Source organism: Podarcis bocagei, assembly GCF_964188305.1.
Source record: "Podarcis bocagei genome assembly, chromosome: 7".
Classification (NCBI taxonomy): domain Eukaryota; kingdom Metazoa; phylum Chordata; class Lepidosauria; order Squamata; family Lacertidae; genus Podarcis; species Podarcis bocagei.
The window spans coordinates 37,119,966-37,147,532 of record NC_138132.1 but is presented as its reverse complement, the minus strand read 5'-3'; the positions used below and the strand labels follow the sequence as shown (position 1 = coordinate 37,147,532).

Sequence of the window (27,567 nt, the reverse complement as noted above, 5' to 3'; positions counted from 1 at the left end):
CAACAGGCACAGCAATGCAGTAAAACAGAAAACCAGGTTTATTTTTAGGAAACAAAAGAAGCACATGGCATTCAAATGAAAAAAGAAAGAAAGTTTTCCAGAATTTGGTGGAAAGGTGTCCTTTCTCTGACCCAGAGTGGTCTGAGAAGGCAAGACACTCAGGTGCATAGTGGCAAGATTATCGAGGCCATTTCCTAAAGCTTGCTGTCATTGTGGCAGTTAAGCAATGCACATAAACTGACTCCCAAATGGGGTTTGGGGGCATCATGAAAATGGAAGCCAGCAAGCCAGGCTCATGTTTTCCCCCTGTGGGAGCTGTTGTCCTGGTTGGAGAAAGCTGATCAAAGCCATCGCACATCCAATATAGACGGGCTCAACACTGTAGGGAGGGTGTCGATCCCTTTCTGAGGCACTGTGCTCCAGCTGTGGAGACTCAGCTTCTTGTCACACTAAGAGCCAGGGATTCCCAGAGCTTTTCCAAGAGAGTTTATCCTGCAGGAGACAGTCAAGGAGAAAACTCGCAGACAGAGCCTCAGTCCTGGCAGGAAATCCATCTGGGATCACAGGGAAGGAGATGGAAATAAATGGATCACCAGCTCTCTTGGGCATCCAGGTTGCTCATACACCTGGATCACCTTTATTTTTCTTTCTCCTCTTCCTTCTACAAAGTAGTCTTCAGAAACTCTACAAGCAAATGGTGTGGGAAGCCAAAGTCCATCTGGAGAATTAAGTGTCCCTGGATGGGGGGAAAAGTGCAGGATGAAGTGGGCAAACTGAATTGCAATGGAAAATGCACAGGGTGGTAGGACACACCTTTGCCTGCAGACAGGACAACAACTGATAGAGCAACAACAGACACATCCAGCCCAGTTTTCGGGCAGGGAATGCTGTGGACATCAAAAGTGCAAGAGCGTCAAACTCAGTGTAGTGCAGAAGCACCAAAGAAACATTTCTAAACCAGTTGGCCAGGGCCAGCCACCCCATGAGGCAAGGTGAGGCAGCCGCCTCAGGGGGGCAGGCTTTGGATGGCTGGGAGGGGCAGCAGATCCAGTCTCCAAGGAGTGTGTTGCTTATCAGCCCCTCCTCTTTCCTGTGCTGTGTGCCTGGCGGCATGTGCGCACACAACAGTGGGTGTGTGGCAGGTGGGCACATGGCAATGGGCGTGCAGCAGAGGAGGCAGGGGCAGCAATTTTTGTTCTGCCTCTAATGGCAAAACATCCAGGGCCGGCCCTATAGTTGACACACGCAGCCCGGGACATATCATAACAACAACAACAACAAATCATTTATACCCCACCCGTCTCTGGGCGACTCCCAACAGTATATTAAACACACAAGAAAACATCAAACATTAAAAACTTCCCTAAACAGGGCTGCCTTCAGATGTCTTCTAAAAGTCAGATAGTTGTTTATTTCCTTGACATCTGATGGGAGGGTGTTCCACAAGGTGGGCGCCACTACCGAGAAGGCCCTCTGCCTGGTTCCCTGTAACCCCACTTCTCACAGTGAGGGAACCGCCAGAAGGCCCTCGGAGCTGGACCTCAGTGTCCAGGCTGAACGATGGAGGTGGAGACGCTCCTTCAGGTATACTGGGCCAAGGCACTTTTGACACACTTTGACTATGAATCTGGTACAGCCAGTGTGCTTGGTTCTGCACCCCGCTGTACTATTGGCTCAGGAATCTGTCTTCCAAATGAAATAAACCCTTTTATGGGTGCCCTGGATTTTCCACTGCTATGGAAGGGCCAAGCACAAAATATTTTTGCTGTTTGGTCACTGACATAGTGCTGGGTGATATATAAGCCCCAATACATCAAACTGTACTTGCCTTTTTGGTTACTATCTCAGGATCAATGATGTCGAAATGGTTGAGTCCTTTGCTGCTCAACAGGGAACTTATGTCCCTCTCAAATCCTGTGAAACCAAATTGAACCAGATTTGTCTGATGTCACAGTAATAACCGTGGTTTGCAGCAATGGGTAAGTAGTGGTGGTTGTTTGGGGCAGGGAAGTTTTCTGGGACTGATGCTAACATTTATTACATTGCATCTGCCTCCCATGAAGCTTGTGCAACATAATGAGGCAAAAAGTCATGCTCTGCTGAGATGTATATAATTTAGGCCCCACCCTGTCTTTTTATTGTAATTTGTTATAAAATAAATTAATTTTAAGATTGTATTTTTAAATTGCTGCCCTAGGATCTCATGGTGAAAGGTGGGCAAGAAATGGAATTACCACCACCACCACCATTTAGTTTTACAGAAGCGGGGTCCTTCTTGGGGAAGGCTGTAGCTCAGAGGTAGAGCCTCTGCTTGGCATGCAGAAGGCTCCAGGTTCAATCCCTGGCATCTCCTGGTAGGGCTGGGAAAGACTCTGTTCCTGAAACCGTGGAGAGCTGCAGCAAGTCATTGTGGACAGTTCTGAGCTAGATGGGCCAGTTGATCTGACACTGTATAAGGAAGCTTCATCTGTTTTGGGGGTCATAACTGAGCGGAAGGCAGGGGCAGGGATCTACTATGAAACTAAGTAAACTTAATCTTCAGGGGCCCTAATCCTGGAGGGGCCCCAGAAGTGATTTTAGACCACATTGCCATATATATATATATCTCTCTCTCTCTCTGTGTGTGTGTGTGTGTGTGTGTGTGTGTATAGTGGGTCTAGAAGACACCATTTGAGTCACAAGACTCAAATGGATTATTTTTGTTGTTGTATATATTTCAACAATCCCAAAGTTTGAGAGTCAGTAGCACAGATGTTGAAGAGGTTGTGGTAAACAACCCTACCGAAGAAGAGAACAATAGTTTCCTAGACCTCACTGCTGGTAACAGGTCAAGCTTCAGGGACCCACAAATATAGGTCTGCCACTGGGGGAAGGGCACATACTTTGTGTGCAGAAGGTTCTAGGTTCAGTCCCTGACATCGCCAGATAGGCCACGAGAAGAGTCTGCCCCTCTTTCCCAGGGAAAACCTGCTCTTTAGTGTTAAATCAGAGCAAACATTCATCCGGAGAAAACCCAAATTACCATTTGCTTTGATTGAGCACTAAAGAGCAGTTTCCCCCAGGGGAAAGCAACAAGACAAGAGGAAGTGTGGAGAAGCCATCTGTGTTCACGCAGGAGATCTCAGAAACAGAGCAACAGGGGTATGTTGTTGGCTCAAAGGCCTGCAACTTGGGTGTTTTTTTAAAAAGAGCCCTGGGAAGTCATTGCTGAGCCAAGCTCCACTGAAGTGAATTCCCTCACCAACACACTTGTTTTGCTTTCCTGCCACTCAGGACTCAGAGCTGCTACACTGACACGTAGAAAATCAACTCACTTGATACCACTTCTGGGATCCCGGCAACTGAGACGATTTTCTCCAAAATGTGCTTTAGAGTTTCATCATTCTGAAATTAAAACGTTGCAAGCAAAGTCGTTAATTGCAGAAGTCTTTATTGTTATTACTAGTTCATTATTTCTACCCCTGCCATTGATGTATGTGGCATTTTACAACATGTTTCCTGGGGCTGATGGAAGCTGTACCCCAAAATATTTTGGGCACAGATTGGGGAAGGGCGGATCAACAATTGATTGTAGATAGTGGACAGTGCAACTCTATGCTTTTAAAAATATAGGTATAAGCATATCCTTAATGAAGTTTTCTGTTAATTATACAAACAAAACATAATACAGTAACTGAAACAAAATATGATTTGTGCTTCTGCAAAAGGCTTTGTGCTATGGGGGATGCAAAAACCTCCCAATGATTCTATCCCTGGACAAATGTGGTTGTTAAAGCAGAAGACTGTTTTATGGTGCCAAGCTGGGCTTATCTTGAGTGAACCCCTGTCCAATTTTCCCAGCAGCAGAAGGCAGAAGAATTGTGACACTTGGCATGTGCTTTGCTTTGAAATGCTAAAACCCTTCCCATATATTCTTTCAGCAATTCTCACAACAACCCTGCCAGGTTGGATACTCTTTTGGTATTTATCTTAGTGCTGATGCTACTGCAACATCTTTGGTTGATAGATTCACTGGTACATCCAGAGAATATTTGACAGGAAATTCGTGGAGCAAAAATTAGCTTTGTGGGAGGGGGAAGATTAATTTCAGCTCAACACTTTAAGCTCAGAAGCATGAATGCTGGGTACTCACCACAGCTATATCCGCGGCACGTTTAAGCTTTTTGATCTCTATCCTGTAGGGAAATAAGAAGCCAAGTGTGTAAGCAAATGTGAGCAGGCACCTTTCCCAGTCCCTTTTGCGTACCCAGGCACTCTAGTGGCAAAGCTACACCCATTCATTTAAAGCACATGACTTCCCCAAAGAATTCAGAGAACTAGAGTAGCCCTGGACCCACAGTTCCCAGTACCCTTAACAAACCACAGTTTGCAGGATTTGGGGGGGGGGGGAGTTGCATGCTTTAAATGTGCATTGGGTATACTTTAAATGCATGGTGTGGATCTCCCTTAGATGCTTCCAGGTGGCTTGTTTATTCAGCTTTCTTTTTTGTGGGGAGGTTATGCACCCTTGTGCCAAGCAATTGTTATTCCAGGCTTCCCAGGGCATTTCCCTGGCACTTCTCTCATCACAAAAAGTCTGCTTTTGGGGGTGCCAAAACCAACTTTAATTGTGGCACCTGAGGTTGCCAGTATGTGATTGAATCCCACCTCAAAACAGTAACCACCTGGAAGCCCCCATCCTCTCTCTGCACAATGGAAGCGCAATACGTACATGGCCTCAGAGTGATGCAGGTATAGGTTTTTTTGCATATACGAAGCTTGGACTGTGACGGTGACTTCCTGCAGGGAGGGAAAGGCAGAACGAAAAGGTTTGTGAGTGCATTTAAAAAAACATAGAAGGCATTAGAAATCATGACTTTATTAGTTACTTTGGTTACATTAAAGAAATTGCTTTATAAGAGGACAGAGAAATGATGGTAAATTTATTAATAGCTGCTCTTATGTTTATTAATAAGAACTGTGTGTGGGACAGGAAATAAATCACGTTTCTTGATGAATGGATGATTACAGATTTACAGGAGATATTTAAAAACTGACCTATTAAGTTAGAACACGTCAGACAATCCAACAGCTGATTTATTGAAGAATTTAGGGTTTTTAATTACATGCTGGAGTAATAAAAGTTGAAAGCAGCTGAGAAATCAATGAGAATTCACAGGGACACCTTTCCCATTGTCCCTCTCCCAGGTGAGATGTTCTCTTTATGACAGAGCTCCTGAGCTGACTGATCCAGCAGTGCTCTCTTCCTGATTCTCTGAGCCCACCTGCATCCTAACAGAATTGTAAGGCCATAGCTCCATGCAAGAGCATCTGCTTTGCACCCAGAAAGTCCCGGGTTCAATTTACAGCACCTCCAAGTAAGACTGAAGGAGATTTTTCCAGAAACCCCAAAGAGCCCCAGCTAACCAGTGTGGACAATACTGAGCTGGATAGACCAAGGCTTTGGCTTTGGATAAGGCAGTTTCCTATGTTCCATGACGCCCGCTTTGTTCCACATCACATGCGCTTGCAAATGGTGGCTGATTTGTGACCAGTGGGCCTTTGGCTCCTGTCTCCAAAAAGCAAACTGCAAATTCACTTACCTTTTCGAAATACAAAGCTACAGAGGGGGGACCTTCGCCTTGCAGAGGAACACTGAGTTCCACAGCCACAGATGACTTCACAATGGTTCCTTCGGGCTGGAGGATAATCTGAGGAGGGTCAAGGCTCCACACCTTAGCCAGGGAGTCGTTGTAGGAGGCACCCCGAAAAATCTGGGGGGGGGGGCATAAAGACAGACATAGTGTGGTTGCTGATGCCAAGCAACAGAGCTTGATTTTAAGAAGAAGAATCAGACTTGAAAATAGTTCAGGCAATATCCAGGCAATACCATGTGCTACCTACTCGTCAAATGATAGGTTGGGGTTTGGTCAAAAGTTACCTTTTGCACAATCTCCTGCTGAGTTTTCAGCTCTTCAGTTTCAAACATTTCCTTTAAAAAAAGACACAAAAGATGAAGAAGTAAAATGTACTTGTATTTCCTAGCATCACAGAACTGTAGGGTTGGGAAGGGTGCAAAGGGCAATCTAGGTCAAGCCCTGCAATGTGGGAATCACAGCAGTTCTGATGTACTAAGTTCTACTTCTATGCATGGAATCATCATCATCACCACCACCACCAGGGTAGGTTACAGCAATGTATAAATATACAAGATTAAAATCAGTGAAAACAATATGCAATCACGAATTGGGTGGGTGTACACACACAATCATATGGAAAACTCAAGTGAAGAGGTGAATCTTCCATCATAGAACAAAAACAATGAATGTATCCAAAGCACATCCCTAAAAAGGGAAATTCACAGCTTATGTGTCCCAAGCACAAGAAGAAATTGTATGTTGTCTTACACACGTGGAATATATAGAAGGTTGGGTGGGAAAAGCAATGAGTTGAATGAACTTTTGTTTGTTTCCTTTGCCCTCCTTAAAAGGGAGCCCCTTTTGAGCACTTTTAAGTATCTTGATTTGAGCCGGCAAAAGGGACTAAATCAGCAACTTGGGTGATTAGAGGCTGCAACTGACCCCAAGCACCACCACCTGACCAAGAGGGGAACTACAGGGTGGTCATCCACACTAGCAAGAGAGACCCTGATAGGCCAGAGTGGGTGAGGTGAGGTGCTGTGCCCTGAATGCCAACCCCCGCCCCCCTATAAGAAGCTCCCTGGCCCAACCAACTGGGTGAAACTGGTGCTTCTTGCTAGCAGGAGATGACCACGCCTTGCCATTCAAACCCCACAAGTGAAGCCAAGTCAAATGGCCACCTGCAAAAATTACCTTTAATTTTTCCCCTGTGAGTGTTAACTCCAGGCGCTTATCTAGAAAAGTTGCGAAGGCCACAGAATTGAGGACTTGGTCTGAAAACCAGAAATAGACCATTTTGGAATCAGTCAGCAGAGACGGTGTGAAGGCAGAGTCATGGAAGATGCCTGAATGGTTCTGGTACACGACGAGGCCCTTTCAAGAGAAGAAAATGTGAGTGGGCTTTATAAACTGCAGATGTTCCTCTGCTTCTTGCAGAGAGGCAGGGCTCCTCCAGACGGGAGGTTCTCTGCAACATTTCACTGACACAACAGTAGTGCATTAGCAGTGGATTCATTCTGGACCCTCCACACATCATTTTGCTGTATTCGGTCTTCTGCGATACTTCCCCAGTGTAACAGCATCGTTGACATCTGTCATGGAACTTTGGAGTGTCAGGCATAGCCCTATTGGCTTTAGCCCAAACGTAGCAGAGTTTTCCTGCACAGCGAAGAAGCTAGTTGCGGCAGTAATGACTAGTCAGCTAGACTCAGAATAACTATTTACAGGATTTATTAAAAAGGAGAAATAAAACCAGCAGAGTTTCTGCATACAAATAAAAGCAAAATAAACCCTCTCTTTCTCTCTCTCAAAAACCATACACAGCACTTCTAACTCCTAACACACCTCACGCCAAACTGTGCTAGCAATCCCTAGATAACAGAGTTGAGTGCTGCTCGTTAACCAATCAGAGTGAGTAGTTTCTAGGTCAAGCAGACCTGGGCTTTCTGCCAAGAGTAAATTGCCACCAGCTGGAGTTAATTGGTGAAGCTAGAATCTGCAAGTTTCTCACGAGAACCAATTAACAGAAACTGAAACCGAAACTGAACACCCCCTCACAGATTCTGCTGAACAATTAACACCAAATACACCTATGTAGGAGATTATTTTTCCAGCAAACCTAAACCCTTGCACATTCGCTTGTTCTTTATCTTTGCCAATGGTTTAGTTAACACATCTGCTACATTTTCTTCACTTGACACATAAGTACAGGTGATTACATTGTCTTGTACACAGCAACGTACATTTTGGTATTTTACAGAGATATGTTTGGAACGCGATTTGAAACCCTCTGTTTTACTTAATGTTATACAAGCTTGATTATCAATGTAAACTTGTACTGGTTCTCCACAATTTACATTTAAATCTGCCATCAAATGCTTGAAATAAATCACCTCGTTGCACAATTCACTCAATGCAGCATACTCTGATTCCGTTGATGACACACTTACAACGTCTTGCTTGCGTGACCGCCAGCTGATTAAAGCTCCACCGACCATTATGACTAGTCCTGTGACAGATTTTCTATCTGGCAAATTTCCCCAGTCACTATCACAGTAGCAACTCAACATTTCATCCTCGGAAGAATTTAATTGTAACATATAGCCAATTGTCTGTTTGAGATACCTCAGAACTTGTTTTACCCCTTTCCAGGCATTTAGTGTGGGTTTTGAGACCAATCTACTTAATATGCCTACTGCATAGCTAATATCAGGTCTGGACCACTGTGCTATATACAATAAACTTCCAATTACAGAGTGATATACATCAGGGTGTTCAAATTCAGGACTCTCATCTGTATGAAGTGTTTTTATGAAACCTGGATCCATAGGCACCGCTGCCCCTTTGCAATCCTGCATCCTGTATGTAGTCAGTAGTTGTTTAACTTTGTTCTGCTGACTAATTAGGCAGCTGCCATCTTGGGCCCAGCACACTTCCAACCCTAGATATGTCCTAACCGGGCCTAAGTCTTTCACTTTGAACTTACTGGACAATTGCTTGGCAAACCTTTTAGTTTGTTTATCTGTTTTACAGGCATACAATACATCATCTACATAAATCAGACAAAATTCTTGATCGCTGCCTGTACCACGTACATAAACACAATTGTCAGCTGTACTCTGCTTGAAGCCAAATGACACTAAGGCCTCATGGAAACATTTGTTCCAAGATCTTGCAGCCTGTTTGAGACCGTATAGAGCTTTGTTTAACTTCAACACTCTATTGGAACCTGTCTCATAACCAGGCGGTTCAGCTAGATACAGGTCTTCTGATATTGGTGCATGTAAATATGCAGTCTGAATGTCAAAATGGTTTAACAGGAGTTTTCTCTTTGCTCCAAGCGTTAAAATCAGCCTTACACTGTCCCCCTTAGCAGTAGGGGGAAAAGTCTCGTCATAATCTTTTCCAGGCCTCTGAGAGTATCCTTGAGCAACTAAACGAGCTTTGTATTTGTACTCTCCTGTCACCAGAGGTTTAAGTTTGTACACCCACCTGCAGCCTACAATCTTTGCCCCCTCAGGCGCTGCTACTGGTGTAAAAACCTTGTGCTCATTCAGAGAGGACATCTCTTCCTCCATTGCCTGTTTCCAGCGCTCTGCCTCCTCTTTTGGTAACTAACACCTCCTGAAAACTCTTGGGCTCTGCACTTACACTAAACACATTTGCAGTATCTGGAGAAAAACGCACCGGAGGCACTCCTTTGTTTTGTCTTTTAGATCTTCTGGGAGAAAATTTTTCTTCTGACCCACTTTCCTCCTCAGAACTATGACCTCTCTTTTGTTGCTTAGCAACTGGTCTTTGGCTAACTTCACTTTCTTGAGAGCTCTTATCTGAACTTTCCTCCCCCTCAGACTCTGATTCTCTGTGTCTACCTTCAGAGTCATGAAGCTCCTGGGAAGGTTCAAACCAAACCTCAGTATTGGCATGTAGTCTCTCCCAGCCACTATGTTCACAAAAACTGGCATTCCTGGAGATCACAATGCCATTTGTCCCTTCAGCAAAGCGGAAACCTTTTCCCAGCTCCTGGTAACCCACAAACACTAGCTGTTTGGTCTTAGGATCTCCCTTCTTCCTCATTTGTTTCGGAATTAATACCCAGGCCTTTGATCCAAACACATGCAAATGGTCAATTTTAGGTTTTTTCTGAAACAATTTAAAGTATGGGGTTGTACCTATTGTTTGATGAAAGAGCCTATTTTGGAGATAACACGCGGTGAGCATGCTCTCCCCCCAATAAGACATGGGTAAATCAGCATCTTCAAGCATGGCAAACATCATATCTTGTAAAGATCTGTTTTTTCGCTCTGCAACGCCATTCTCCTCTGGGGAAAAAACGTTCGTTTTTCTATGCCCAATGCCACGCTTTTGTAACCAATCTTTAAAGGCATTTGACATAAATTCGCCACCTCTGTCCGTCTGAATCCTTTTGAGTTTAATGGACAGAAATCTTTCCACAGATGCCACCCAGCCTTTAAATTTAGTGAACACGTCACCCTTATTCTTCATGGGAAAAACCCAAGAATAACGCGTGGCGTCATCCACAATTGTTAGTGAAAAACGCGATCCACCCCTGCTTACAGCAAATGGACCAATTACGTCCATGTGAACCAGCTGTAGCGGTGACTCACTAACTCTGTCACTTCTGGGGTAAGAGACTCTGTGGGTTTTAACCTTTTTACACACATTACAATCAAGGTACTTGTTACAACTCTTTAAATTACCCCCATCAGCCAATTCAGACATTTTTAGTACACTTTTCCAGCAAGCATGCCCCATTTTCCTATGCAATAAGTGCACACAGTTGTCATGTATAGCTTTGTTAGCAGGCTGAGATTTACTGACTACTGCTGCAACTTGAGATCCTGCTTTAAGCCAAAACAAGCCTCCCTCTGACTTAGCAGTGCCTAAAATCTCACCAGCCTTCTTAATAATGCAACTGTCTCCTTCAAAATGCACTTTAAACCCAGCTTTTAGCAAACAATCTACAGACATCAGATTGCTCCTTAATGACGGCACACAAAGTACATTTTGCAGGCATTCACGCAGACAAGGAACAAAAACTGCACCCCCCGAAATCACTTCGGATGTACTTCCGTCTGCTAGAGCCACCTGGCTGCGCTGTGCTGAGTTCTTGGAGACAAACAATTCATCTGAATTCACGATGTGGCGAGACGCTCCCGAATCGACCACCCAGACCGCTTGTTTCTCATCAGCAATCTTGACCTCGCCGGTCACCAGCTGAGCCGACTGTTTTCGTTTGAAGAATTTCTTTTTACGCTGCTGCTGCTGCTGATCTCGTCTCTGCTCCTGCACCGGCAACTGAGACTTGACCAACACCGGACATTGTCGTTTTAGATGCGCTGAAGACCCACATCGGAAACAACGCCTAACAGCAAACGCTGACTCCTCACCAGTACGCTGCTCTTGCTTCACCTCTGGCACGGCATGAGAACTCCTTCCAAACCGCCCGCCTGTAGAAGCCTCTGCAGCCAACGACCTTTCTTGCCTCTTCTGCCATTCTTCAATCAAACGCCCAGTAACGTAACTGACTGATAAATCACGCTCCTGTATGCCTTCTAGAGACAAAACTAAATTATCCCAGCTTTCCGGGAGAGAACTCAAAATAATAGCCACCTTCTCCTGCTGGTCTAACGCACAGTCTCTTTCCTGTAGCGCAGCAAACTTTAACTGTAAACTGTGTAGGTGTTCCTGCATTGTAACCCCAGGCTGTAACATTGCCTTGTACAATGCCTTGCGAATGAACAGCTTGGAAACCGCTGTCTCACGCACATGGAGTTCTTTAAGTGCTTGCCACACACCTCTAGCTGTCTTGATTCCCCTCACATACGGCAACTGGGAATCTTCCAGCCCCAAGACAATTGTGGCCCTTGCTCTTTGGTCTTTATCGAGGTCTTCATCATCAGGCTTCGTAGGAAACTTACTCACCACTTGCCAGAGACGATCCCTCTGCAGCACTGCCTGCATGCGTTCCGACCACAGCAAGTAATTGGAGTCATTCAGACGCTCAAAAGCCATCTGAACTGGTTGTGAGGCCATCTTGAGAGCGATGTCCCTGGAACCCGGAACCAGCTACTCACGACCACCGAGAGAGAAAACAGGAACCACAGCACCCAGCACTCACACGCTGCAGCTGTTGTCCTTGTGTCCGCTGCGTCACCAGCTCACCACGGTCAGGAACCAGCCAGAGAACAACAACTTCTGGAACTACTGGAACCAACGCCGTTGATGCTGACACCACCGCAACTCAGGCTGGCAGCACAATGCCCATAACCTCATGGAACTTTGGAGTGTCAGGCATAGCCCTATTGGCTTTAGCCCAAACGTAGCAGAGTTTTCCTGCACAGCGAAGAAGCTAGTTGCGGCAGTAATGACTAGTCAGCTAGACTCAGAATAACTATTTACAGGATTTATTAAAAAGGAGAAATAAAACCAGCAGAGTTTCTGCATACAAATAAAAGCAAAATAAACCCTCTCTTTCTCTCTCTCAAAAACCATACACAGCACTTCTAACTCCTAACACACCTCACGCCAAACTGTGCTAGCAATCCCTAGATAACAGAGTTGAGTGCTGCTCGTTAACCAATCAGAGTGAGTAGTTTCTAGGTCAAGCAGACCTGGGCTTTCTGCCAAGAGTAAATTGCCACCAGCTGGAGTTAATTGGTGAAGCTAGAATCTGCAAGTTTCTCACGAGAACCAATTAACAGAAACTGAAACCGAAACTGAACAATCTGGAGGGGTGACTCCAGTGCTATAGAGCAACAAAAACGGGACACACACACACAACCCACAACATTTGCAGTACGAAAAGTTTTTGCAGTACAAACACTTGTAAGTGCAAAAGGGTTATTGAAATGTGGGAGTCACACATAAACACCTCAATGTCTAGAGGGACCGACAATCTCCTTGTAGGAAAATGCATCCAACACATTTGCTTGTGTTTAAAATTTTTTAAACAAGACACTTCAATACCACGCAAGAACAAAAATATAAAGAAAAACAGCAGAAGTAAACGCAAACTGAAATTAAGCATACACAAAGTACAAACCCTCCCTTTCATCACAGCCTGTGGGCAATCTCGGCAACAACTGTTCCCTCTTCACCTGGTATTTAATTTAGAAAAATCACATAGCATGATCGCTAATCACCTCATTAACATCCCATGTAGTTAGAGGCCCCAGGGATGATGCCTCATGCAAGTGATGAAGTAGCAGACAATAGTCCGGAAAAGCTTGTGCCATAATAAGTATGTTTGTTTTAAAGAAACTTTGCTGTTGTTGTCATATTGGTTGGTGACAGGACCAGTCCAATATATTTTGACACCTGAGGCAAACCACAAAATGCTCCCCCCCCCCCCCGGCCAGGAAAGAAGGGGTGAGTTGTGTTGAGTATCAACACCAGGAACAAGAGGGAAAGAAATATCCAGATCAGGATCTGCTGCCCCTATGGACCCTGCCACCCGAGACAGTTGCCTCACCTGGTCCCATGGGTGGGCCAGCCCTGGTTGGTAGAAACACCAAGTCTTCTGCTGAATGGGGCATTGTGCAGAGAAGGACACTGGGAGAATGACGAGTTCAGAATCATAGGACGGAATCATCCACCTTCCACAGGAATTGCATGGAACTCCTGTATTTTTGTGACTGGGAAGAAGGCTAGAGGCATATTAGACCACAGGTGGGATCGCAGTCCTAGAGGACAAATGTGGCCCTCTAGACTTCTCTGTCTAGCCTGGTGGGGGCCTGCTAAGCCACACCCTCACTGGCTCTCCTCCAGGACTTCTGCCTCATCAGGATTGCCTTTCCACTGCAATCCTCCCTCTTGCTTGCCTCAGTGAGGGCAGAGAGGTGTATAAACCTCTGGTGTCCATTGCTCCACCCACTTTTACCTCTGGCCCTGCTCATCTTAGTCCTCAGTTGTGTTTTATATTAAAATGAGCAGTTAAGTTCCATTAGTAGCAGCATCTGTCCTTAACTGGAAGCCTAAGAACACCTCTAGTCAACACTCACACTCTACATTTAAAGCACATGGCTTTTCCCCTCCCCTCCCCAAGCATTATGGGAACTGTCATTTTATCCCTCAGAACTACACTTCTCAGCACCCTTAACTACTGTTCTCAGGATTCTTGAGGGAAGCCATTGTGTGGAGGTGACCTGGCTCTCACCTGCAGCAACTATAAAGAGGCAGGGTTTGCGTCATCAACAATTGTCCTTTCCTTCACACAGGGAAGTTTATTTTGTGGGAATTGTCTTACCTTGTGGTGCGATTCAATGTAATTTGCTTTGATTGCCGGAGATGCGGTCACAGAAATATCTACTCCGATATCCCCATCTTTAAGGAAGTTGGCTACCAGAAAATTAAAGAGTGAGCTTTTAGAATATGTTGAGGAGCCTACTAAGTTAGAGCCATGGCCCTTCTAGTCCAGAGTCCTGTTCTTACGGTGGCCAACCCAATGCCTGATGGAAACCCGCAAGCAGATCCCAAGCACGAGAGCCCTCTCCGCTCCTCCTGTGGTTTCCAGCAACTGAAATTTGAAAGCTGTGGAGGCAGAGCACAGCCATCTTAACTAGTAGCCATTGATAGCCTCTTCCTCCATGAATTTGTCTAATCCTCTTTTAAAGTCATCCAGGTTGGTTGCCATCACTGCCTCCTGAAGGAGCAAATTCCACAGTTTAATTATGCTGAGCTGCATTAAGAAGTCTTCCTTTTATCTGTCCTGAATCAGCTTCATTTGATGTCCCCAAGTTCCAGAGTTATGAGAAAGGGAGAAAAACTTTCCCCTAGCCACTTTCCCCATGTCATACATAATTTCATAAACTTCATAAGAGCCAGTGTGGTGTAGTGGTTAAGAGTGGTAGACTCCTGATCTGGTGAACTGGGTTCGCGTCTCCGTTCCTCCACATGGAGCTGCTGGGTGACCTTGGGCTAGTCACACTTATTTGAAGTCTCTCAGCCCCACTCACCTCACAGAGTGTTTGTTGTGGGGGAGGAAGGGAAAGGAGAATGTTAGCCACTTTGAGACTCCTTCGGGTAGTGATAAAGTGGGATATCAAATCCAAACTCCTCCTCCTCCTCTTCTTCTATCATGTTGCCTCTTCTCTAAACTAAGAAGTCCCAAATGCTGCAACATTCCTTCATAGGGAAGTTTAGGTCATTTTGACCTAAATGTCATATTTTTGGTCATGATTTGGAGCCAGGGGATTGTTTTTGGTCGGGGCATTTCCTTGTGTTCAAGCAAAGCATGACCCAAATGCATCTTACCCCCTGCAGGATACTCCCACAAGTCTTTTAGAATATATTACTCCATCCCTTTCATGGCCAGTGGGCCTTAAAATTAGGCTTCCAGGGAGATGTGGCGGGCTGCAGGATCTGTCCCAGCCTACCCTGCTACTTTACTTTTTTCTAGTTTCTAGCTAAGGACATTTGAAATCCAGTTGGGTGCAGATGCAAAGTGTGTGGACTGAAGTGTGGCCCTGAAGACTATAGCAGCAGACTATACATACCACGTGAGACTGTTATATAAATGGAGGAGTAAGAGCTTTTAATAATAATTTTTAGAAATGGAACAGCAACAAAAGTGAACAGAGATTTACCTGACGTCTCATGCACATAATCTGCCAGTAGCTGAGAAATATAGTTAATTTCTTTACACACCTGTAAAAGAGGGAAAAGAGATGTTCAAACACATGCTTGGGGAAAGGCTGTAGCTCATTATTGGAGCAACAAGCAGATCCCGGGTACAGTGTCTGGCATCTCTTGCTAAGACTGGGAGAGACCCTTACCTGAAATCCTGGAGAGCTGCTGCCAGTCAGTGTAAGTAGTACTAAGCTAGATACTAAGCTAGATGGTCTAGCATAAGACAGTTTCCTAGATGACTCACAGATGGATGTATGAAGCAGCACCATTGAATAGTATTGTGTGAATTGAGACAGAGGAGGAATTAAATTCAGTTCACATCTAAACACAAATTTATGAATTCACGCTTTCCAAAACAACATGCAAAATGAAACACAAACAGCCCCCAAAATTCACACTTCTCAAGATTTTGCAATGCAATTAATGAATGTTAGAAGGATGTTGGATAGAAACTAAGCGGTTTCCAGCTGTAATGCTTTAAGAGATATGAAAAAAAGAGGTTTTACAAATGGGTAAAAGTTTAATGGTAAGGATTTGCTGAACTAACAAATCGAGCTGGAATACAAAGAAGGGAGGTATGAGGAGGTCCGAGGAAATAAGTGTATGGAAGTTATGTTATTGAAAATTAATGTGTGTTTTTAACTGTTTTTTTATTTTGTATGTTTATTTTTCTTTTTTCTTGTTATATCTTAAAAACTTTTAATAAATATCTTTTAAAAAAAAGATTTTGCAATGCAGTTCTCCAATCAATGTGTACAAAAAAATGCAATGCTAGGGTAAAATGCATATTTTTGTGAAAATCACCTGGAAATATGTCCATAGTTTAAAAGGAGGCTGAGGCAGAGACTGCAGTCTGCAAGGAAATGGCACTTCTTTTATTGTTTCCCAAGGACTTGAAAGCTAAACCCCGAGTCACTTTTTAAAAGGAAAGCCAGATAAATGATGGTTTCATTAAGATCATGTAAATTAGGTCTTTCCATATCTTCATTTGCCATAGTGCAGCCTGATTAATCAATTGCCCAGCATGCATGACATTTAGCATACATCAGCCCTGTGTCAATTACCCTTCCATGTCTCTTACCTGGTTTTTGAGAACGAGCTTCAAAGTAAACGAGATGAAGTTTGTAAAAAGCTGTTTTAGCCATCCTGGGCTGCATGGAGAAAGACTGGATGTGAGCTCAAGAAGTTCATTATTACAACACATTTGGATTTGGATTTTTTTGTCCTACTCTATCTAATGGGCTCTAAGTGAGCTACAACATAAAGAGAAAATCTAAACATAAAATCCAAATACAAAGATGATCAAAATGCTAACAATCAAGAGCACCTTTCAGCTTAAAGCTTCCAAAGCCTAATTCACCCTGGAGATTAGAAGTCAGGGCAATCAAATAAGCCTTGCAGAGCACTGCCTGCTCCACCATTAGGCAAAGTGAGGCGCCTGCCTCAGGTGACAGAAGCTGTGGGGCTGGGGTGGCAGACTCTTGACTGTTCCTCATAAACCACCTCCCAACCATTCCGCTGCCCATCAGTCACAACCTGGCCTGTCCCACTTAACTAGCCTGCTGCCTCAGGTATGGTGGTGTATGCAGGCCCATCAGTAGTGTTGAGGTCAGATTCAGCTGTCAGTCTAGTGGACTTCTGGGTGTGGGATTGGGAGGGGCTGCCATCTTGTACTTTGCTCTGGGCAGAAAAATGTATTGGGCTGTCCTTCTTAATAAGGTTTATCTTAAAAGATGCTCAAGGCCAGTCTTGAGGCACTGCTAAACACACAAAAAAATTAGAATGTCTCTCTGTTTTTGTTTTCAAGCAGCAAATGTGGAACCCTCAATTCTGAGGCAGAATTTCAGTCAGGACCAGCCTGTAAGTGTGAAACCTCCCCTTCCCATGCAACAGGATCATGAAGAAAATGCCCTTCTTGTGGGATGTGGCATCACTGTAGCAGTCAAATACAACATTTCCTGTTTGCCCAGAGTGGACACACAGGGGGATGTTACTCCAGCTAGGAGGACTTCCTGTCACACCTGTCTGGAGCATCTCCCCACTCCTACCCCACGTGTGACCAGGTAGATGGTCGTGACCCTGTGAGACCCTGTAAAAGGACCAGTCACACAGCCATCTTCCTCTTTTGCTGCTCTCTTCTGATACTGATGCTATTTTGCTCTGTGCTGGCTCTCAGCCAGCAGCACATGGGCTCATTCTCATATGGGATGAACTCAAACTCTCTTCTGTAACTTCAAGCTAAAGTCTGCCTTCAGGGAACCACTGTGAACGGAATGTAAGTAAACTTCTTATCATTACTTTTAAGAAAGGAGAGTTGTATCTTTATTCTCTTTAAGCGGAACAAAGGGGATTTACCAGGAATAAACCCAATCTGGACAAGCCAGACTGGATTGCTTAAGTAAAGAGATTCAAATGAATCCACCAACTAGCTTCCTGCAATATACTGGGGAACGTACTCTGCTACTGACTCACTAGCGTGAGTGAGAAAGGATAATATTTAATCAATATATCCTCTCCTACTGTCCACAACATTCCCACACCTCTGCACAGGTTATTAATTGAAACTAACTGCCAATGATGTGCTTAATCTTATGGGAAGTTTGGCTTTTAGGCTTCTGATTTCATGGGTCAGCAAAACGGGAGGTTGATAGTGGCAAAGCAGCTACATAAGACTACACAAGGAAAGACTGTAGCTTGGTGATAGAGCACACCAGAAGGTCCCAGATTCAATCCCCAGGGTAGGGCTGGGAGAGAACTTGAAACCCTTGAGAGCTGCTGGTCAATGTGGACAGCACTGCGCTTGATGGGCCAATGCTCTGGCTCAGTATAAGACAGTTTCTTATGTTTCTAGCCTGATGAATATGGGAGTCCTTCAAGTGAAAGTCAGGCACTAATAAACCCTGGTGTGGATTTCAAATAATGAAGCATACTCTTTGTCTCCTTGTAGATGCAGGGTCAGCTTGTGGAAAGTCAGGTAACAGTCCGAGGTGTCCACTATCACACGCCCGTCATCCGACACTGTCCAATAGAGAAGCAAATGCCTCAAGTTATTAGGAACCAGGAGTCAGTTGGGTACTCCCTTCCAATAGTTTCCCCCAGTTTTCCAGGAAGGGGGTAGTAAACCAGAGATAATAAACCAGACTTTACATCACAGGAGAAACTGGCTTTCCTTAACCCCTCCCTCTGAATCTCATCTCAAGGAGACACCCACCTGCTGCCTCTTGCGTATATTAAGCCCTCATTCTTGCCAGTCTCAATAGCCAAGAATATTCCACTACTTACACAATTTAACGTTTATCTGCAGATCAATGGATGACTCAATTTCGAAGTCAATAGAATGGATGAGCTTCACCCTGTGACAATATTTTTAACAATGATAATCACCAAACAACATCATCTGTTGCAGAGACGCTCTCAGATAGAATGTCAGTGTGATATTTTGCGAACATGTGGAACACAGGTAGAATTAACCAGGAAGGATGGTTTTTTTGGGACAGAGCACATGCGCTACTGCACACATTAGGCTCTGTGCCAGCCAACGTCGTGCTGTTTGGATGTGATGCAGTCGGGGGTTGTGTGGTAAATGCAAAGCTGATGTTTTCCATTTTCACACCCTCATCATCTCCCCCCACAACAGGACCAAACAGGCAGATGTGGACTTCTCTGGAAATACTCACAGCCAGCCACCCACATAGCCATAGCTGAGGGTTCCTTGGAAGGAAGCAGAAACATTCTGAATTCCGATGTTGATGGCGTCGTCCTCCTTGAGGTCAACTGTGGTGTTTTCTATTGTCAGTTCTCCAATATGGATGCTTCAGAAGGGAAGCAAAGAATGGCTGGCTTAGTACAACTGAAGCAGGCTGGGCTCTTTCGCTGGAAGAGGTACATAGACAACCCCAGGTCCCCTTGGGATGCACTCACTGACCACATCCAAGCCCTCCCATTGCTAGTGTAATCTTGCATGGTAGCTTTAGCTGTGGGTCACACAGAACACATCATATACGGAAATAACACAGTCATGGTCTAGAGTCCTGCACATCTTATCATAGCCTTTGGCACCAGCCTTCCCTAAGCTTCCAGATGTTTTGGACTGCAGCTCCCATCAGCCCCAGCTAGCAAAGAAGTGCTTCTGCTTCTTGTCCCATTCCTCCAAGTGTTTGCCTCCTGCATTTGGTGAGCTTCTTCTTCCCTAGAGGCAACCCCCCCCCATGTCACTCTTCCAGGACAGGCTGCTCTGCTCAATCCAGAAATTAATAATCAAATAAGTCAAAATGTGGATAGGTGGGGCTGAAGCTATTGCACCTTTTCTTCCCGCAAAGCAACCAGCTCACACTTGGCACATTTCTTTTCTCTCTCCATTTTAAAAACAACAACATATGTGTTGCATTGAATTTCAGTAAACATATATTAAGGGCAAACAAAATGTGGAGTACCATCATTCAACCAAATAAAAGACATATTTTCAGTATGCAGTACCAAAATAGATTAAGAGACAAAATCTCTCCATAAGAGTAGTTGTCTTGCAGGTGGTTTAATTGGGAATGCAGATTTATTGGCAGAGGAAATGAACAGAAAGCAGGCAGTACCAAAGGGTTTTTGTTTTGTTTTGTTGTAGCTTTATCTCTTACCACTATGCCATGCTGTGTTAAACATTCGGTTAAAGCTACCTCCCAAATCATAGCAAGCCAATTTGTAAAGGCAGACCTGAACAGTTTTCCATCTGACAGCAATTCCCATCCTTCAGCAGCTAGTAAAATGCTACCAGGTATTTGTGCATGAAGGAGATTAGGGACCCACTTCTTTCTCTTTTTTTACTATCCATTTCTATGAGGTGCTGCTGCTGTTGTGATCCAAACCATGGACTCAAACCTAGTAGCTGAAGACCAGTGAGGAGCAGATGGGATAGGCCTCTGCTTGAGGAACTGGAGGGCTGCTGCCAGTTGGAATATACAGCACCGTTATCTGGCAAATAGTCTGACCTAGGATATGGTGCAGCAACTTTTTAAGAGCCCTATTTTAAGGCAAGGTGAAGGCTGGCAGAGAAATTGGACCTACTTCATATTTAAAGGCAAATCTACCAAATGTGAACTTTCTGAAACAAGATGCAAACTAAAACCAGACCCATCCTTCACAATTTGCAGTTTTACGAATTTTGCAATACAGTTCTCCAAACAAATAGTGAGAGCAAAAATGCAAACACAAACATACACAATTAGCACGTTAGTGAAAATAACATACAAAAAATGCATTTTAATATAAAAGTGCATGACAAAATGCGTAAGAGCTGATTTCTGATTTTAACATTTTAAATGGTGTTCATGGTATTATTTTACATATACAGTGGTACCTCGGGTTACATACGCTTCAGGTTACATATGCTTCAGGTTACAGACTCCACTAACCGAGAAATATTACCTTGGGTTAAGAACTTTGCTTCAGGATGAAAACAGAAATCGTGCTCTGGCAGCACAGCAGCAGCGGGAGGCCCCATTAGCTAAAGTGGTGCTTCAGGTTAAGAACAGTTTCAGGTTAAGAACGGACCTCCAGAACAAATTAAGTGCTTAACCTGAGGTACCACTGTAATTGTTATAAACAGCTCTGTCCCCACCCCCAAAATAGTGGTATTCTGTCTTGATCACACCACACCTGGAGTACTGCGTCCAGTTCTGGACACCACAATTTAAGAAGGATATTAGAAGCTGGAACGTGTGCAGAGGAGGTGACCAAGATGATCATGGGTCTGGAAACTTAGCCTCATGAGGAATGGTTGTGGGAGCTGGGCATGTTTAGCCGGGGAAAGAAGAGACTCAGAGGAGATATGATAGCCATTTTCAAATATCTTAAGAGCTGTCACATGGAAGATGGAACAAGCTTGTTTTCTCCTGTTCTGGAGGGCAGGACACAAACCAATGGATTCAAGTCACACAAAAAAGTGATACTGACTAAACATCAGGAAGAACTTTTTGACAGTAAGAGCCGTTCGACAGTGGAACAGACTCCCATGAGAGGTGGTAGACTCACCTTCCTTGTATGTTTCTAAGCAGAGGCTGGATAGCCATCTGTATTGTATGATCTAGTTAAGATCCCTGCATTGCAAGGGGTTGGACTAGATGACCCCAGGGTCCCTTCCAACTCTACAATTCTATGGTTCTATTATTTAAATCATTTTTATAAATAAATTATATTTGGGGGAAAATATTTGCAAAATATATATGCTAGGCAAAAGTGTGTATAAAATGTTTGTTTTAAGAGAATCACACTAAAATGTTGGCAAATAATCATAAGGACTTAAAAAAAAGGCATACAGATGCAGCTATGTGGAGAACCAAACTTGAGACTAGGAAAATGAGAAACTCAGCAAAACAGAGCTAAACAGGTTTGCGATGGGAGAGATATAAACAAGGGAGCTTAAGCAGAGCCACACTTACTTTTTCAATCCATAGGCAATCTTCCCAAGAAACCGCACAGACTTCTCCCCCTTGATGTCTGGGTAGTCTGCATGCTGGAAGGCTGTCTGTATGACATGAGCAGTTTTCTCATTGACTGCCAAGAGAGAATGCGATCACAGCTGTGAGGGACAACGGCGCTATCAGTAGAACTGAATTCACCCCACAATTCAGCGCCAGCATGCCAGACCTAATACGGTGCCTCCAGAGATGGCTGGGGCCAGTGAGAGTCATCGGTCAAAACATCTGGAGGGCACCAGATTGAGGACAGCAAGAGCAAAGGTAACTGATATTATAAACACACACGGGGAGAGAGTGAGAGAGCTGTAATGACTTACGCACTAGTACAGCTGGCTTCGTCATTCGGAAGACAACACTCGTGTCGCTGTAAGATGATGGCTCAGCACTGCAAGGCAATGAGCTGCTGAGCAGACTCACTAACATAATCAGGATCCTTGCCATCCTTTTCTGATACTTGCCAAAGGCAGAATGCCCTCGAGCTGCAAATCCCGGGAGCAACCGCCTTCCACTGTCCCCACCAGAAAGGTAGCTGCCTCCCTTGTACTCCCCATGGCTCTCTACTCCTCCTCAGGCAGGACATGACCCACTTCCTTGCTTAAGACCAGCCTCTTTGTTTTCCTCACGTTCTTGCAGTCCACTTAACCCCTGCAGAACCATGACTTTGCCTGTCTAGAGACATCTGGAGCTAAATATGAATTAACTAAAATCTCTGCACATCCAACACACATTGAGAGCATGTGACTTTCCCCAAAGAATCCTGGGAAGGTAGTTTGTTAAGGGTGCTAGGAATGATAGCTCTGTAGGAGGGAGCTACAGCTCCCAGGGTTCTTTCTACTTAAGTATTGTACTTAAAAGGCGCGATGTGGATCTTCTCCAAGTCTCTACAGCAGGCTCCAGATGTTTCGGATGTCAGCTCCCCTCAGCCCAACATGCTGGCTGCTGCTGATGGGAGTTATAGTCCCAAACATCTGGAGGGCATCATGTTGGGGAAGCCAAACACTCTGTTCTCTCAGTAGCCAACCAGATCTCTCAATGGGAAGCCCCTAAAACAGGCACAAAGGTTGTCAATTTCCTTCTTAAATTGTGGTTCGTGTAACATCCGTTTGTGCATGTTTTGCTATGGATTATTTATTTACTGCTTTCTGGTCCAAAGGCCCACAAAGTCATGGACAACATATTAAAACAAAAGTAAAATACACAAAAGTTCAACGTATAGAATAAATGAATCAAAATAACACACAATGACAAAATCAGCAGATACCCAGCAATCATATTTTGTGAGCTGCAACTATGCTTTCATCATGAACACAGCTCTCCAAAAATTCACATCCCAATTCAACGTCAGGTGAATTGACTTTCCCACTCAGACAGTTTTTCCGGGTCATGTGGCCAGCATGACTAAGCCGCTTCTGGTGCAACTGAACACCAAAGCCAAAGCAGCGCACATAAACGCCATTTACCTTCCTGCAGGAGTGGTACCTATTTACTTGCTATCTACTTGCACTTTTTTTGGTGGAACAGGACCTTCTCTGTGGCAGCACCCCAGTTGTGGGATTCCCTCAACTACAACACTAACGGTTATAATACTAACAGGCTTCCCTCAAAGGGTGAAGACTCACCTGTTTCTCAAGTGTTGGAGGCAAAACCTAGTTCAATTTCACCCTTCTTTACACCCTTATACGGATTGCTATTGTTTTCTTGCTATTTTTAATTGCATTTTATGTATTTTGTTGGTGGTGTTTTATTGTTGTATGCAAACTGTTTTGGGGTCACTTCTGATGGAAAGCAGCACACTAAATAAATGACACACTATGTGGATTGCTTAGCGTTTCTTTCTTGGAAAAAATCCAATTGGGAACTTCCAGGAATTTCAGCAACGTGATTTGAAAAAAGCACTTTCAGTTCCAGCAGAAAAAGGCCTGCACAAGAATAGCCTTATCTCTCTTCCTGCCATCAATGGCTTCTTGATTGCTAACTTGACTGAGAGTTTCAGACTGTCCCTGCTTGGTGTTTATAAATCTGCCACTATCTTCCTGCAAAGCCTTTCCATTGTCTGTGGAGTCCAGGGTGTATGGGCTCTCCATGCAGATCCAGCTCCAATTGTTGCTGTGTTCTGCTAAGATATCCTGAGCCAAAAGAGGTGAATGACTCCTGGCAACCTTTTACTAGAGAAACTGGCTCCCTCAGGCTTAGCGAAGGGTGGAGGAAAAGATGCCCAGAGCCTGGACTGAAATGGTAATATAACCTGGCCCTGAATGAAATTGAAGTACAGTAGAGTGAAACCTCAGGTTACGTACCGTCCTCCTTACCAATGCTTCGGGTTACGAGCTCTGCTAACCCGGAAGTAGATGCTCCTGATTGCGAACTTTGCCCCAGGATGCGAGCGGAAGTCACACGGTGGCAGCAGGAGACCCCATTAGTGAAAGAGTACCTCATGTTAAGAACGGTTTTGGGTTAAGAACAGACCTCCGGAATGAATTAACTTCATAACCTGAGGTACCACTGTATTTAACTGAAAGATATCTCACTGTAGATATGCAGGTCTTTCCTGGGACAGAGTTTGGGGACTGATGCACTAATCCATGCTAACAAGCTAACCCTTGGGTCCAAGTCAAAGAAAAGTTAGGGCTCATCCACACTTGTTCTGCTTGTTCTGTGCTTTCTAGCTTTTTCATTTGTCCCGTCGCTTCCCCTCAGGAAACCTGAAATTTACCGCTGAATCAGAACAAAGCCCATCGAGTTTTTGCAGACTGACATTTATTCTGATTCAGCGGTAAACAGTAAGTTTGCCTGGGGAAAGCGGCAGGACAGAAGAAAAACCTCTCTGACCAATGCCGAGAAAGCATGGGACAAGGGCAATGAAACACAGACCAAATGGATGTGTGGATGAGCCATCAGAGACACAACTAAAGGCACCTCGGACTCAATATTGACTTTTTGCAGTTAGAAAAGTTACAGGAACATCACCCAAAAGTGTGTAATGAGTGAACGATTACTGAGAAGTCTCATAATCCCATCCCAATGCAAATTGGCATAAATTTGGGATGAGCACTCATTGCTGGACAAACACTTTGCAAACAAATCTAAATGAATGCTCCATAAAGAGGAGGTTTAATCTAAACACCACATAAGCTTTGGGCAATGAAATCAGGATGAGTGCTCAGTAAACAGACCATATAGAGGAAGCCAAAGGCTGTTTTCCTATGCTCATTTCTTTGGTTATGATAGACTTCCAAGTAAACACGCATAGGATTTTGCTACAGGTTCTGTAGAAGATGGTTGTAAGATGGTCACAGCAACTGACTTCTCCCACTGATGAATCTTCACCGTGAGTAACTTTAGCTGGATTCCAGCCACTGGCTAGAAACTTTACAGCTTTAAAAATAGCAATAATGCTTTCCAGCATTATCCTTTTTGTTCTGCTTCTGGAAGCAGACATCCTGAGTTGAAAGAGTGAATAGCCTCAGATACCCTTTTCAAGGGTTACTGCCGGACATTCACATCACTAAAGTAGGGACCTGATCTTTCACTGAATTTGGAGGTTTGAAGAACAGAGTTTACACATGGTTCTTATAATCCCAGGGCAGTTTGTTTTATTCAATGCAGCAAATTCTGTTACGGGTTACACTTATTTCATACACATACACACACACACACACACACACACACACACACAGAGAGAGAGAGAGAGAGAGAGAGAGAGAGAGAGACTATGTATATGTATAGTTACAGAAGAAAGGGCTGGAGGGTAAGATTTCTCATATTGTACACCCACATAGCCAAACATTTGGAGGTCCACTGATTTCAGTGGGAGACAAGCTACCCAACAATTGTGTGGGGTGAGTAACCACATCACAGGTTTTTTAATATAAATTAATATACTAGGTGCATTGGGAGGGTGACTGATTTTCATCAGGGCCACAAGGAGAAGCTTCAGCCTGCCTTCTGCAGCTGTGTGCAGTAGTACAGTGGCAAATTCTTAAGTGCAAGGTCCCTTCATGATCGTCACAACCGCACCCCCTTCTAAGTTTATGAAACCCACTAATATTACTGTATGATCTTATAATTAAACATACTAATAACTGGGGATGCATTGCAACAATCAGTGCAGTTCCCCATGTGTTCCCTTTCAGCCAACACATACTATTTTGCTGTGTACATACATGGGTAAATGATCTGGAGTGCGCCAATATTTCCTTTCAGAGTGACTTAAGTTGTGCTTTCCTTGTTGCACACCGTTCTCTTGAAATGAAAGCCTCTTGTGTTTCTAGCGTTACCAAAAGCTTAGCTTTGGAGCATAGAGCAAATCCTCCTCTGTGTTTTCCCCACACATCTTCTCCAGAGTGACCCTAGGAGCCCAGCATCAGCGGCTGACTCTTTGATTGGCTTTAAGGGTAAGAAAGCATCTCAGTGCCTTCATGCTGACTGGGTGACACTAGGACCCTGGTGCAAAAACAGTAGCAGGTTTTCAACTCCCTGTGACCCCAGACCACTATGTCTCTGCCCCTGCAACAAGGATCCTTAGGAGAGGGGGAAATATCCCATTGGCTTAAATATCTCCTTTCAAAACCGATGGGATTTCATATAGGGATAAGGGTGATGCTTTCGTTTGCTTTCTGGTGCAAGTTCACCTAATTTGCACTTCCAAAAAGCCTTACACAAACCAAAGCACAGCTATCATCCAGAATCTGCTTTTCTCCAAATTTTGCAATGCAGCTGTATAACCAAAACATGCATTCAAAAAATACATATAGTAGGGGAAAGTTTAGACAAAGGTGCCTATATTATTGAAAATGCCATACAAACTCCTCACAAGAATATTTATACTGGGAATGCTGACAAATGTTAATGAGTATTGACTTTGGATGGCTTGTGCCCTTTGGTACAAGTTGTAACAGGTACAACTTGTTCCACTATGTCAGGATGACTAGACACGGGTCACACAGACCTCCTTGTAGGTCCCCAACTGGGAGTTATCAATCCCTGGGTTTGTTTTTCTGCTCAAAGGCCAGCCATGCAATTCCCCTCAATGACAATAAAAGCTTCTCCCTGTCCATTAATCTAAATCACTGGAAGTTAGGCCAATAAGTCATTGTTACTGAGCATCTGTTTCCTGAGATAGATTTTTTATTTATTTCCAGGTACTGCAGAATAAGCTCTATTGTATTTTGCAGTGGTACAAGAGGGAACACACAAATCAGGGCCAGCCCTGAAACATTTTGCCATACCAAATGACTCCAAAAGGTGCAGGCCAGGATCCCCGACCATATCTCAAAGGATGCCGAGAAAGCCTTCCTCGTGCATATCACAATCCACTGCATTGTGGAAGGGATTTGGGGTACATATCCTCATTATGGCATCGCTTTATATAGCACATCCCAATGCCAGCTTCCTTGGGTTCTTACTTCAGTGAGCCCAGCAATGCCATACAACTATTTATTTCCGCCTCTCACTCCTATTTATACTTCACCCTTCTACCATGAGCTCAGGGTAGTTTGCTTGTGGAGTGTTGTTTCCCACACTTTTATGCTCCCCACAATCCTGTGAGGTAGACTTCACAGAGAGATGTGGGGAGGGGAGAGGGAGAGAGAGACTTTCTATTACATAGAAGAAAAATCAAAATCAAAGTAGCAGCAAGAAATGAAACTTCCTGGGCTGGGATCCAGAAGGCTGGTGGGAATGTAAGGAAGGGAAGAGACCCATGGGCAGAGGGGGTACAGGAGACCAGCGTGCCTGGGAATAGGAAAATAGACTTCTTACCTTTTTCAATTGTGGTATAAGAGGTGTCCATCTGCCCTTCCACCACCCCTCACCTCTGTTCATCAAATCTT

At 44.3% G+C, this 27,567-nt stretch overlaps 1 protein-coding gene across 1 annotated transcript; it reads right to left on the bottom strand.

Annotated features, from left to right (window-relative positions):
- Positions 1-15: 15 nt before the first annotated feature.
- CETP (cholesteryl ester transfer protein) lies at positions 16-22,288 on the bottom strand. The gene is made up of 16 exons (XM_081203704.1): positions 22,054-22,288; positions 21,698-21,812; positions 18,947-19,081; positions 18,552-18,622; positions 18,200-18,287; positions 16,351-16,420; positions 15,227-15,287; positions 13,888-13,979; positions 6,813-6,992; positions 5,921-5,971; positions 5,583-5,753; positions 4,712-4,779; positions 4,133-4,175; positions 3,315-3,384; positions 1,829-1,914; positions 16-736 (listed from the first exon to the last, which is right to left on the bottom strand). The coding sequence occupies exons 1-16, from the start codon at positions 22,175-22,177 to the stop codon at positions 662-664; spliced, it is 1,500 nt and encodes a 499-aa protein (XP_081059830.1). The 5' UTR covers positions 22,178-22,288; the 3' UTR covers positions 16-661.
- Positions 22,289-27,567: the final 5,279 nt, after the last annotated feature.